At 45.3% G+C, this 12,597-nt stretch overlaps 2 protein-coding genes across 4 annotated transcripts in view; one reads left to right on the forward strand and one right to left on the reverse strand.

Annotated features, from left to right (window-relative positions):
• mindy1 (MINDY lysine 48 deubiquitinase 1) overlaps positions 1-7,583 on the reverse strand; it is a 16,017-nt gene extending 8,434 nt beyond the window's left edge. For 2 of the 3 annotated variants that reach the window (XM_037535523.1, XM_037535521.1), the window contains exons 1-5: positions 7,138-7,583; positions 5,555-5,688; positions 4,276-4,947; positions 849-906; positions 678-742 (exon numbers count right to left, since the gene is read on the reverse strand). In XM_037535523.1, the coding sequence (XP_037391420.1) occupies positions 678-742; positions 849-906; positions 4,276-4,938 (786 nt within the window). In that variant the 5' untranslated portion in view covers positions 4,939-4,947; positions 5,555-5,688; positions 7,138-7,583. The remainder of the gene's footprint in view (positions 1-677; positions 743-848; positions 907-4,275; positions 4,948-5,554; positions 5,689-7,137) is intronic. The other variant, XM_037535522.1, reaches the window with a different exon arrangement.
• A 1,793-nt stretch (positions 7,584-9,376) lies between these two features.
• Positions 9,377-12,252, forward strand: mllt11 (MLLT11 transcription factor 7 cofactor). Its single transcript, XM_017722766.1, has 2 exons — positions 9,377-9,542; positions 11,406-12,252. The coding sequence occupies exon 2, from the start codon at positions 11,421-11,423 to the stop codon at positions 11,685-11,687; it is 267 nt and encodes an 88-aa protein (XP_017578255.1). The 5' UTR covers positions 9,377-9,542; positions 11,406-11,420; the 3' UTR covers positions 11,688-12,252.
• The last annotated feature ends 345 nt before the right edge of the window (positions 12,253-12,597 follow it).

A 12,597-nucleotide genomic window follows, 5' to 3' on the forward strand; every position in this document is an offset into this window, starting at 1 on the left:
ATAACTGCCCCCCTCTTTGAAGGCGTATGATCCCTAAATGTAACTAAAGCCCAGCAGTGAGGAGCTGAACTTTCCCCTCCTCTGCTGTCACTGCAGACGGGCAGGGTCGCCTACAGAGCGGCGCTGGTCGCTCTGGTGATGCTCTTTTATTAGAGGGTCTCAATTCAGAGGGAAGATCTCAACCACTGCCCTGTAGCTCAGTAACAAGGGGCAACACTCGAAAACAAGGGGTAGGGGGTAAGAACACGTAGTCTGTCCGAGAGGACCAGCGTAAACCTTTTCTGGCTTGAGGCTGGTAAGTGCCAGGCTGTTAACACAGCGCCAGCCTGGCACTTACCTGTGGTTGTGATGTCACAGCACATGGATGTTTGGAAAGCCCTGAGTAATTAGGTTAAATTTCCTAAAACAGTCAGACTATAAGGTAATAAAATATATAATATAATAAAAAATAATAAATATAATATATTTATAATAAAAAGCTGCAGCTCTCATCTTTCCTCCCTAATTGCATCACTCTATGATGATTTGATGCGTAAAGATAATATATTAAAACAGAATTAGAACCGGTTAAGCATTATTGAAGTGCGGGGATGCGCTACACAGCCATCATCAGTGCGGTTCTCTCTGTAGGAACGGGAGCTGCAGCCGGAGCTCCGCGGGTTTAGATTTGTTCCTACCTGCTGGAAGTTGAGCTCCATGCCCTCGGCTTTCTCCCTCGGCTTAATGGATAACACACACTCACCTACGGCGACAGACACACAGACTGAATCCAACAGGGCCTCATTTCTTTCAGACACATTTACTTTTAGTGTTTAAAAAAAGAATCTTCTTCCTTAAGAGCATCTCACCCAGGTGAGCCATTAGGTCCTCGATGGTAACGACCTCTGTCTGTGCAGGTAACTTGGCCTGAAAGCAGAATTTTTGTTCATATTATATTTCCACAACCTGGACCAACAGAGGAACATGCCAACAGCATCAAAACAGGCGCAGAATATAATCTCCAACTTTCCATTTGACCCTAAAAAATAGTCCCCAGAATTTGTATCTTCTAGGATTGAGTTTAAAGCTCTGCTGTTGGTCTTTAAAGCTCTAAACGACCTTAAAGGACCTTCTCGGACCTTCAAACACCTTCAGTAAAACACAGAAAACGAGGAGAGGCTCTTTCAGTTCTTCTGCTTCTCAACGGTGGAGCTCAGTTCAGCTTTTATTAGACAGTCGAGCTCAGAGCTCACTTTTAATAAACACCTAAAAAAAACTCAGCTCTTTAACTTGGAGCTTCAGTAAAACTGCAGCTCTTTGGTCTTTATTTCTTTCATCTGATCTGTTATCACTTCAAATTAATACTCAGTTTTTTTTCTTACTGTCAGCTTGACCTCCTGTCTGTAAAGTGCTCTGAGCATAAACAGTGCTCTATACATAAAGATAATATTATTATTATTATTATTATTATTATTATTATTATTTGGAGTGATGCCACAGAAGAACCACTTTTAGTTTCACCACAGAACCTCTGAGTAGACGAACCACTGCTGTGGACGATGCGTGTGGGTGTGCAGAAGTGAAATTGTTCCTGTTTACTTCCTCTGAGCATCAATTTCTCCATAGAAGCAAACGTCATGACATCATTTCAAAAGATACCAGAACAGCAATGGTGCATTTTCAGGTTTGCAGCTACTTGACTTTGTGTTAAATGCGTTCTTGGTTCTAACTCAGTTCTAGGCAGGATCATATGCCTCAGATCAAAAAGGAAAAACAGAACATTTTCAGCTCCTGTTGCCTCTTGCAACCCAAAAATCACAATCTCTACAACTCGTAAACCCTTCAGAGAAAAAGCCCAGTTATCAGCACCACCTCCTTCCCTCTGACAGGCTGTGTCCCAATTCAGGGGCTGCATTTGAAGGCCGACTGCGTCACAGCGGCACGACTAGACCGTCCCATTCTGAAGGCTCCTTCATACGAGGCCGAGAAATGTGTCCTTCTTTGCCACGGTAACGGAGGTCCCAACCGGCGGATCCTTCGCCAGCCAACACAGCCTGAGGACCACCGTGCACTGGCGAGGTTTCGAGAACATGGAGGCGTCGGCAGAGAATCAAACGGCAGCTTCAAATTTAAGCATTGGGTTTAAACGCCAACAATACAGATGTTTAACCTCTTACGCTCGTGGATGTGTTTTGGTTTGTCCATCTGAATATACTTCCCCAAATCTTAAGGCAAATTATTCAGTAACTGCATGAAATAAATTTAAAATTTTTATTTATTTTTTTGTGTAAAAGCCCCTCAAATGAGCAGAACGTGTGTTTTATGATCTCCACATTTCACTACATGCTCACAATTTACTGCTGAAAGCCAAAAATCTCCAACGCTCTTTGTGTTGTTTTCTAAACGTGATATTTCCAGAGCAGATCACTGAAGAGACGCCGTCTGTTTATAGTTTAGAGCCCAGATTTGGGGAAAAACGGCTCGACTTTCAGTAGAAAAACAAAGTTCAGCTTCTTTTATTATAAGGGTTTAAAATGACGTCACCGTCTATTAGACTGGAGAGAAGAGCTACAGCCTCACACGACGCCCAGCTTCTGAACGGAGCTTATGGAACATGAACGTTATGAAGAACACGACCAGGTGCGGTTTGGGACCACCGGTGGTCCAGAGGAGTTTAAAAGGCTTAATAAATAAATGTAAGCATCTCCAGCTCTAATGAACGGAAAAATAAAAATTCTGTAACGAACTATTAAAGAACTTGACCGGAGCCAGGAAATCCGCCGTAGAGCAGACCGTCTCATTTCAGTTCAGCCTTCACGGCTCCACACAGCCTTCGAAGGACGCAGCCCCTGAATCAGGACACAGCTAGTGGCTTCCACAAACAGCAGTAAACGAGAGACGCTCTGAGGGGAGTCTGTGATAGTTTTACCTTTCCATACACTTTTCACATTTTCTTTCTTATTTTTGACACTGTATTGAAGTCATTACACCTGAGGATGTCTATGTGCCTCACACCACGACTCTGAATATGTTTCTACAGCACGTATTAAACGTCAGAGACAGACGTTTCAATCAAACCGATTCAATAAAAACCTTTAATGAAAATATCATTAAATAATAGAACATGCAACAACACATTGGTTCTGAAAGTGACTGAAAAAGGTGACCTGCATGCTTATAGCGCCCTCTGCTGCAGAAACCTCAGCCTGCTAAACGTGCTGGAGTAAATGTGTTAAATGTACATTCACATCTTTTACATGGTTAAAAACAATAACCAGGTGTTTTCCAATAAACGCCTGTGGAAAACCAAGTATTACGCATTCACAGTTTTAGGAATCTTCTGGCATTAAAGGTTTCAGAAATTGGGATGGTATGTCACTCTCTGGGAAACTCCCAGCATATTTTCGCTTATATACTGAGGTTTCTATACAAAACGTATTGCTATACTTTTACAAAAGATGGTTCTTCAAGGATTTTTTCTATATAGCACCAAAAAGGGTTCTTTTATTGTGATGATGTCAAGCCTTTAACAACAGAAGAACAAGTTCTATATGGATAAACAGATAGATAGATGCTTAAAAAAAAGATGGTTCTTTAGCAAAGAAAATGGTTCTATACAGACACATGAACACTCAAAGAACCCTCTGCATGATTAAAGGGTTCTCTGCATCGTGAAAGGGTCATTCAGACTGATAAACAGTGTGCTGTAGATGGTTCTGTATAGCACCAAAAAGGGTTCTACTATTGTAACAAGCTCGGCATCATAACAATAGCAGAACCCTTTTTCGATGCTCTATATTTTGATGCTTTTCAAAAAGATCCAGCCGCAGCACATCCTCCTTCAATCTGAACCCAAAGAACCCTTTCACCATGCAAAGAACCAGTTAATTATGTAAAGGGTTCTCAGAGTGTTCATGGTTCTATATAGAACCGTTTTCTTTACTAAAGAAACTCTGAAGAACCGTCTTTTTTTAAGTGTGTGGATAAAATGATTGAGAAGTACTACGTCGCTGCTGTCGGAAGAAAACCTCATATCTCTGAAACGGTAACTTTACAGGAGAAGGAAAAAACCTGCTTTACTTTGAATGGAAGTCAATGGAACCGGAATTTTTCCCCCAAGTTTTTTTTTTGTGTCATTTCCTTTAATCCAATCATCCTGAAATGTACACACAATGTAAAGGGCAACAGGAATTTTCAAATTATAGATACGAGGTTTTGTTCCGACAGCAGCGACGTACTTGACGAGATGTTAAACGATTTCACCTGCCGAGGCCTAATGTCCCTCAGACCGCTCACCTTCCATCGCAGGAAGAGGATGTTCATGATGGCGAGCAGAGGGCACGGCCCGTTTTCACTCTGCGTGATGATGGGGGTCTTCTTCTCCTTCCAGGTGATCCACTTCACCAGGTAGTACTCCGGCACCGCCTGCGACGGCCCTGGAGCTGCAGCCTGAGCCATCTCCATACCTACTACGTCATCGGTCAACGATGGGACTGCAGCTTCAGCTAGTTCGACGCTCTGGACATCATCACTCAAAGACAAGGCCTGCTCAGACTTGGTGGAGGTCAGGGATTCGTCCATGGACAGACCGTTCTCTTCGGAAACATTCATTGTGGTTGTGGAGATGGAAGTTGTTTCCTCCAATAAGCTGTTCATGGAGGACCGGCTATAGGTCACCTCTGAATCCTCTCCCTCGGGAAGGCTCTCACCGGCTACCTGACCAGCGCTGGCCTCGGCATGACCCGAGGTCGCTGAGGAAGCCATGCTAGTTGGAATTTGCTGGCATGATGATGCTCTGCTGCCCTCGCTGTGTGCAGCGGCCTCCGGCAAGTCTTCTCTTTGGCTGCTTTCCTCCTTCGCGGCCACTTTATCATCCTGAGGTTTGGATGCTACTATCTGTTCCCCTTCACGAGCTGCTACTACCCCCCCGTCGACTGCCTCTGAACCAAGATCCGACATGGCCTGACGCTTTTAGGGAAAAAAAATAAGGCAATAATAAATATATATCGATCTATACCCCCTCTTAACGGACACTCAATGCAAATCAGCAAGAAGCCCTTTGAGCTGTTTGGCTGTTTCTGGCAGTGTATATTAAGTTTGCTTCACATTCCTGAGTCGTTTAGCTAGTGTTGTGACTCGCTGTCCGCATAAATAATCATTGCACAAGCTGCTGCATCTTATCGCCGCGTCCGCTGCAGCGTCACCTTCCGTCCTCCGGCCCTTCGCGGCGACAGACTTAAAACAGGATCTACTTATTTAGATGCTTTCCGAAGCTCAAGATCAGAGCCTCGAGGAATTATGTGGCCAACGTGATCAAGACGCTGAAGCCAGCAAGTCGCTGCATGAAATCAGAGCCGTTTTCTGCTCCGTGGGCCGCAGAAGAGATGAGTCATGATGAGCACGAAGGCTTGGCCTGTAGTGAGATCAGCACTTCTGGCTTTTAAAAGATGAGACTTTTTAAAGCCGTGCTCACAGATATAAGAGAAACAACAGGCACAGGGGGCTGGTGGCTACTCTGGAATGAGAGCGTGATTATTTATCCCCCAAAAAAAAAAAAAAGATTTGCAAAGCAAACCTATTCGGTTAATTTCGACAGCATGTCCGCCGGGCTCAGTGCACCGCAGGCCCAGCTGTGCAGGGCAGCCTGGCCGAGGGAGGTGAGCCGAGGCCAAACTGGGGACCGGAGAGGCTCTACGCAGGCATTCGTCTCTGAAACAATAGAGAGGAAAACAGTTACTCAACAGCCTGGGAGTTTACACAAAACAGGAGGTTTCACAACGCTGGGCACACAACTACAGCTAAACGTCAAGCCTGTCCAACAGGATGAAAGGTGAGGAAGTTCTTAAACTCCATTCACAGTGGAGGGACACATGCAGGGTGCTGTGCGGCAAAATAGTCCCCAAAGAAAACTCATTATTCCAGATTATCCACTATTTTCCATCATCGACATTCCATATGAGTTCAGAAGACTCGTGTAGGTTCTCTGGTGGTTCTGGATGGTAAATAAAGTGTCTATATCTGTGTTGTAGTCATGGCGACGCCTGGTTCCCATCACCACCACTGTAAAGACATCCGAACCATTTCACACCAAACCGCCCTGAATCTCTCTGTTTACCCCTGAAACTCTCGATTATGAGTGGAATTCTCCTTTCAGCCCAAGCTGAGCTCCTGTCTGAGGCGAGTCGCGCAGCAGGCGTCTCTGTAAACTGGATTAATTCGGCCAAAAGTGACGACTGTGCAATTTGTCCACAACCTGCTTCGTGAAACCGCCTTCAATCCTCAAGCTTAGACCAAGTTATCCAGCTAAACTGGGCAGCCAGACTTCATGAGACGCCCAGCTTAGCCACACCCTCAGAAAACACGGTTCTTCACGGGTTCTTAAGCTGAGGGAGTGGTTTCAGAGCCACTTCATGCTTAAATGGCTCTATGTATTGTGAAATGGATCTTCAGAACATGCTGTAGGGTTCTGCTGTTATGACGCCAAGCTTGTAACCCTTCTCGTGCTTCACGGAACCATGTTCAAGAACCAACAGCGCACTCTGCACTGATCTGAAGAACCATTTCACCATACAAAGAACCATTTAAGCATGAAAGTCTACATAGGACTCACAGGATGATCCTATCAAGGAAGAACACAAGAAATATTTTGGTGCTATAAATGGTCAATATACAAGGTTCTAGTCAGAACCACATTCCCCACCAATCTGAAGAACCATTTGAGCATGCAAATGGGTCTGTACAGAACTCATGATCCTGTTAAGAAACAACAGAAGAACTCTTTTGGTGCTATAAAGGATCCATAAGGTTCTATTCAGAACCACATTCCCCACCAACCATCCGAGGTCTATACAGAACTCACAGTTCCAAACAGAACCACTGCCTTTACTAAAGAACCCTCGAAGAACCACCTTTTAGTACGCAGCTAGTTCAGGTTACTGTGACCAGCGCTGTTCGTGGAACTCGCCGTTCCACCTTAAACGCTGTAAATGCTGCACCATTTAAGGTGGAACGGGGAAATTAGAAGGAGAAGCTGGAGGAGGGGAAACTGTCTGTAGCTGTTTTGTCTCCCTCTTTAAGGGAACAGAATCGGCTCCACTGGACGCGTAAAAACAACCATAAACACATTCGACCAACTTACTACCGCAAACTTTAGCTTACCTCGCGCTAGCCGGCTAGGCTAAGCTAGCTGGACTGCCGCTGTTTTATTCAGCACTTTCAGCACTTTGAGCGATAAAAGCTCGCCGGCATGTCGAAGCCCTGCGGAACAGCCGCCCGGAGAACAGCGTCCAGCCCGATAAAACACTTTTTTTCTGGGTGTAAAATCGCGCGAAACGAGAAAAAACCCGATTCTCAGGACGGGCTAACGGCTAAAGGCTAAGCGGTGACGCCGCGCTGGCCGGCTTGTTTTTGTTGGCCTCATTTCCGGCGGAGCTGTTTGTAAACAGTGACGCGGCTGCGTGGCGCTTTAAACGGCGTGTTGATGTTACAGGGAGGCGGAGAGATGCTGGGAACATAACACGAGATCATTGCGACTGACTTCCTGAAAAAAGAAATAGTTTAAAAGTGCGAACAACTTCTAAATCCTGCCTCTGAAACGAGCCGCCCTCTGGCGACCTCTCGCGTTCGGTGAGCCGCAGCGCAGCGTGAAGCCCGTAACACGTACATCTGGCATTTTCCACGAACACAGTTAATTTTATCCCGAGAAACTCCATCTGCTCCATCTGTTGCTGGAGCCTATCCCAGCGGTCATCGGGTGGAAGGCAGGATACACCCTGGACAGGTCACTAGTCCATCACAGGGCAGGCAGACAGACAGACACAATCACTCACACCCAGGGGTAATGTAGTGTGTCCAGTTGGCCCAACTGCATGTCTTTGGACTGTGGGAGGAAACTGGAGAACCTGGAGGAAACCCACACAGACACGGGGAGAACATGCAAACCCCACACAGAGAGGTTACCCGGCCGGGGACTCGAACCCAGACTCTCTTCCCTGTGAGGCGACAGCGCTACCCACCGTGCCGCCCGCAAGAAACTCTTTCTTTGTTAAATGACAATGTAACTTTCCACCTCAGTCTGTCCAGTCAGACCTTACGTGAGTTGTGATCCCCCGTAAAAGACCGGGTGACAGGGTTGAACACAGAGATCATATTAGGGCCCAAGTTTGTCACCTGCCAACATGTCAGGACACTCAGGCATTGGAACACTTTGCAGCGAGGCTCAGGTCATCAGGGCTCAGGTCATCATCACTCTGCAGGAGGTAAACAGGCAAAAATAAAAACACAGAGAAAATACTGAAACTTACGAAGCCCCGCTGCTGACGTCCCAATAAAATAATGCGTGGCCACGCCTTATTAACGCGTGGGAACGAGATCCTAATGGGTGGCCATGGCTTACTAAAGCGTGGGAATTACTTAGTAAGGCGTGGGAACGAGATTGCGGCTTACTAGGTTCGTGGCCACGCATTAGGGTCTTGTTCCCACACGTTAGGAAGCTGCCTCAGGAAGATCAAAGAGATCCGGTCAGCCAGCCACCCAGCACACGGCCTGTTCACCATCCTGCCATCAGGAGATTCCGCAGCATCCCGGCTGGAGCAACCCAGCTAATGAACAGGTTCTACCCACAGGCTATCAAGCTTCTGAACCAGCTGTGAAGCTGTGGGTCCGTCCCCGACTACCACTTCACTCTGTCAGCGTTATTATTATATCATATCATCTCTGCTATGGACAATAACACCTCGACCCTAAGCCACTTTAAAGAACAACAGCACTTTAAATGTGTTTATATTGTTCTCAGATTATCCCTTTTTCAGCGCCACTGCTTTTAAAAATGTAATGTGATGTAAACTGAACTTATACTGAGGACCAGCATAGCCACACATGAGGTTAAGGTCACCATGCCTAATGCCAAGCGTGGCCTTAAGGGTTCTTTAGTATATGGAACCTTTCTGTTTAGAACTATGAGTTCCATACAGAACCACCTGCATGTTTTAATGACTCTTCACACTGATGAAAACTGCACTGTGTCTGTACATGACAAAGTTATGAATTCACTGCCTGATGGCCTTAAACTCCACTCATGGTGGAGGGATACATGCTATGCAGGGTGTTATGAGGCAAAATCATCAACATTCCATATGAGCTCAGAAGACCCGTGTAGGTTCTCTGGTGGTTCTGGATGGTAAATAAAATGTCTATATCTGTGTTGTAGTCATGGCGACGCCTGGTTCCCATCAGCACCACTGTAAAGACACCTGAACCAGTTCATACCAAACCCTCTGAATCCCAGTGCTTACACCTGAAGCTCTGGATTATAATACTGGAATCCTCCTTAAAGACTGAATCAGGGCTCATTCTGCCACTTATTGGGACAACAGCGCCACCTTTAGTCGAGGATGATCTGTGCACCTGTCACCAGGCTGGAGGAGGAGGAACCAGAGGGAGCATAGATCCTTCACTTCATCATTATCAGGGTGTGGTAGCCGGCAAGACCACCATCACAAAGACCAGCCACGCTTTTATTCGCCCCCTGTGACAGCTGCACTTCACCAGGACCCCAAACAAAGGTACATAATATTTCCTCCTCATATTCTAACTGGTTTTAGACAACTGGATGGATGACGTGGATTGGATTAGTATGTTATTCTCTATATGATGCTCTATATGATCTCTGCTTAGACCAGAAAATCAGCCTGGGATGTTAGTAGAGCTGATAAAGCTGGTCTCACAGCCCTGCCTCACAAGATATGGACCTTTTTCTAATCCTTATTTCGCAAATTAGGAGCATTTTAGGCAGAAATGTAGAGATGAACCACGGAATGAGATCCTCCTGAGATCTAACCAGCGTTTTGCCTCATCACTAAGCCTGTTTAGCAGCTCTGAGTCCCTCCTTTCATGGACATGTGGGTTATTTTTTGAGGAGAAGCCTAAAGCAGCCAAGCTGACTGTCCAGTTATAATTAGCTCTGGTCAGTCAGTCGCACAATAACCCAAATATGGCTAATGCTCCTAATTAGTCCGTCTGTATAGCTTGTTTTGGACGTTTTAGCTACAGATCTATCGAGTGTAATCGAGTAAGAGCAGCGCGACGGTAAATCTGGACTTCTGCGTGTTTAGATGGGGTTAAACCGTGAAGCTAATTCAAGCGATTTTTTCTCCCACCCGTTTTCGGGATCGTCCCGCCCTTCCTCCGCTTGGATTGGCTGCCGCGCTCGGATTCCTGCGCTGTGATTGGCGAGCTGCTTTTCACCAGCCAATCGTAGGGCAGGATTTCGCCGAATAGCGGTGGGATTTGGAAAAAAAAGGCCGCAAGATTTTAGTGCCGCATTTAGCTGCTCGTGTCCGGCTTCAGAGAAGCATCACCAACATGTTCACGCGCTTCATGTTACTTCTGTTTATTTTTGTGTTTAAATGTTATCGCCTGGCTGTTTACTCGGGGTATTTTTATTGTAGTATGTACATTTATACGTTTGACGCGCTATATACACACGACCTAGTGCATACATGCTTATATGGTTTAATTAATGTTAATGAATTAATTAATAATTCATGTCCAGGAGCTCCAGGCCTGATAGTCAAACACATGTCAGTGCTGTGGCACATCTGTAGGTGCTGTCACTTTTAGCTGTCCGAAGAAAAATGTTTTTTTTTTTTTTATCATTTGAACATCTCGGCTCTCCTTTACGTTCATTTGCATTAAAAGTTAAGAAATTTCTTGTTCTCTCCTGTAAATTTACTGCTAGAACATTTATTTTTACATTTATGGCATTTTGTCTGACGCTCTCATCCAGAGCGACTTACAGTTTGATCATTTTACACAAGTAGGCCAAGGTGGTGTTAGGAGTCTTGCCCAAGGACCCTAATTGGTGTAGTGTAGGGTGTTTACCCAGGTGGGGGATTGAACCCCAGTCTACAGCATAGAAGGCAGAGGTGTTACCCACTACACTAACCAACCACCCGGGAAAAAAAAAGCCATATTACTTACAAAGTAGGTCACGATTGAAATCCTTTTTTTTTGGCTGTAAAGCTGCAATAAACATGACTTTTACATCTCCTCAGTTTTATATAGTACAATACTATAAAAAGATCAGCTATATTAGTGAACATGCTGACAAAGTTGAAATTCATTTGGAGATGTATTTGCTTCATGGAGGATGTGATGTCTGTCTGTCTTTCTGTCTGTCTCTCTCTCTCTCTTTTCAAACAAACAACACACTCACAATTATATTATATGACACACACACACACACACACACACACACACACACACACACATACACACATATATCTTGCTGCTGTCAGAATAAAACCTCATAAAATCTCAATTTTTGTCATTTTTTCAGTCTTTGACGTTATTTGAAAATACCCGTCAGTGCTGTTATCTGTTAAGACGGATGTGCGGCGCATTAAGTCCATGTGGTTTGTTCTCAGCACTGCAGAGTCATCATGCTGGAGGTGATGAGCAGCCAGTTCGACTCCTTCCTGTTCTGGAGGCAGCCGATCCCGTCTCTGGATCTGTCCGAGCTGGAGGTCCTGGGCCTCTCGGAGCTGGTGCCCAAGAGCAGTCAGATGGGGAAGGGCGGTAAAAGCTCAGTGAAGTCTCCTCCGGTGGACGAGGACGACGATCTGGATCTGTCAGAGTTCTCCACCTTCAACTACTGGAAAGAGCCGATCGCCAGCATTGACGTGCTGGACTTTAACCTGCTGCTGTGAGGAAACGCTGGAGCCCAGTTCACCCCCACTTTACCCGCCCTGAGCCGCAGCCTTTTACGCCTTCTGTCGCTTATTAAGGTTCATAATGTCTCAAAACACTAAAGCAGCCCAGGCTGGAGTCTCCTGCGTTACAGTGCCTGTTCGTAGAATCAAAGGAAGAGAAATGCATGTGTTGTTAGTGCAGAACCGTGTAAAATACAAGAGTAAGTGTCGTTTCACTCCACAGTAGCACAGTGAATTAACTTAACTCCTCATTTCCACACTAATAAGACCCATTACAGTGACACAGACGTTGCCAAAAGTAAATAAGCTGAAAGAGAAAATTGCCGTAAGGTATTTCGTTCATGTGGAACCTCTGGTGTAGTGAAGCCTCAGGCTGGTGAGCCGTTAGGTGCTTGGTTGTGCGCCTCACGGCCACCGTCTACAGTAATTACAGTACCGATTAAGGCGATGAGACAATAATACTGACTGTTTTGTTAAACCTGAACGTTTTCATCCGAGTTCATTTTGTGATCGGTGTGTTGTTCCTCTCCTTTTAGATTAATAAATAGATGTACATCATCCAGAATGTCTTCATGTCGTTCCTTAATCTGGGAATGCCTGACACTGTTACTGTACACCTTTAGAAAAAGAAGGTTCTTCAAGGGTTCCTTAGGGAAGACAGTGGCCCTGTATAGAACCATGAGCACTTAAACCATAGAACCATGAGCACTCTGCATGGTGAAATTGTTCTTCAGGTTGATGGAGAATGTGTTGCATGTGGTTCTATGTACAACATTTTTTTAAAAAGGGTTCTGCTACTTTAACGGTGTCAAGCTTATAACAACAGCAGAACCCTTTTTGGTGCTATGTAGAACCATAAATACATTCTCCAATCAATCATTCAATCTGAAGAACCATTTCATCATGC

The sequence above is a fragment of the Pygocentrus nattereri genome, chromosome 27 (genome assembly GCF_015220715.1).
Source record: "Pygocentrus nattereri isolate fPygNat1 chromosome 27, fPygNat1.pri, whole genome shotgun sequence".
NCBI classification, from domain to species: domain Eukaryota; kingdom Metazoa; phylum Chordata; class Actinopteri; order Characiformes; family Serrasalmidae; genus Pygocentrus; species Pygocentrus nattereri.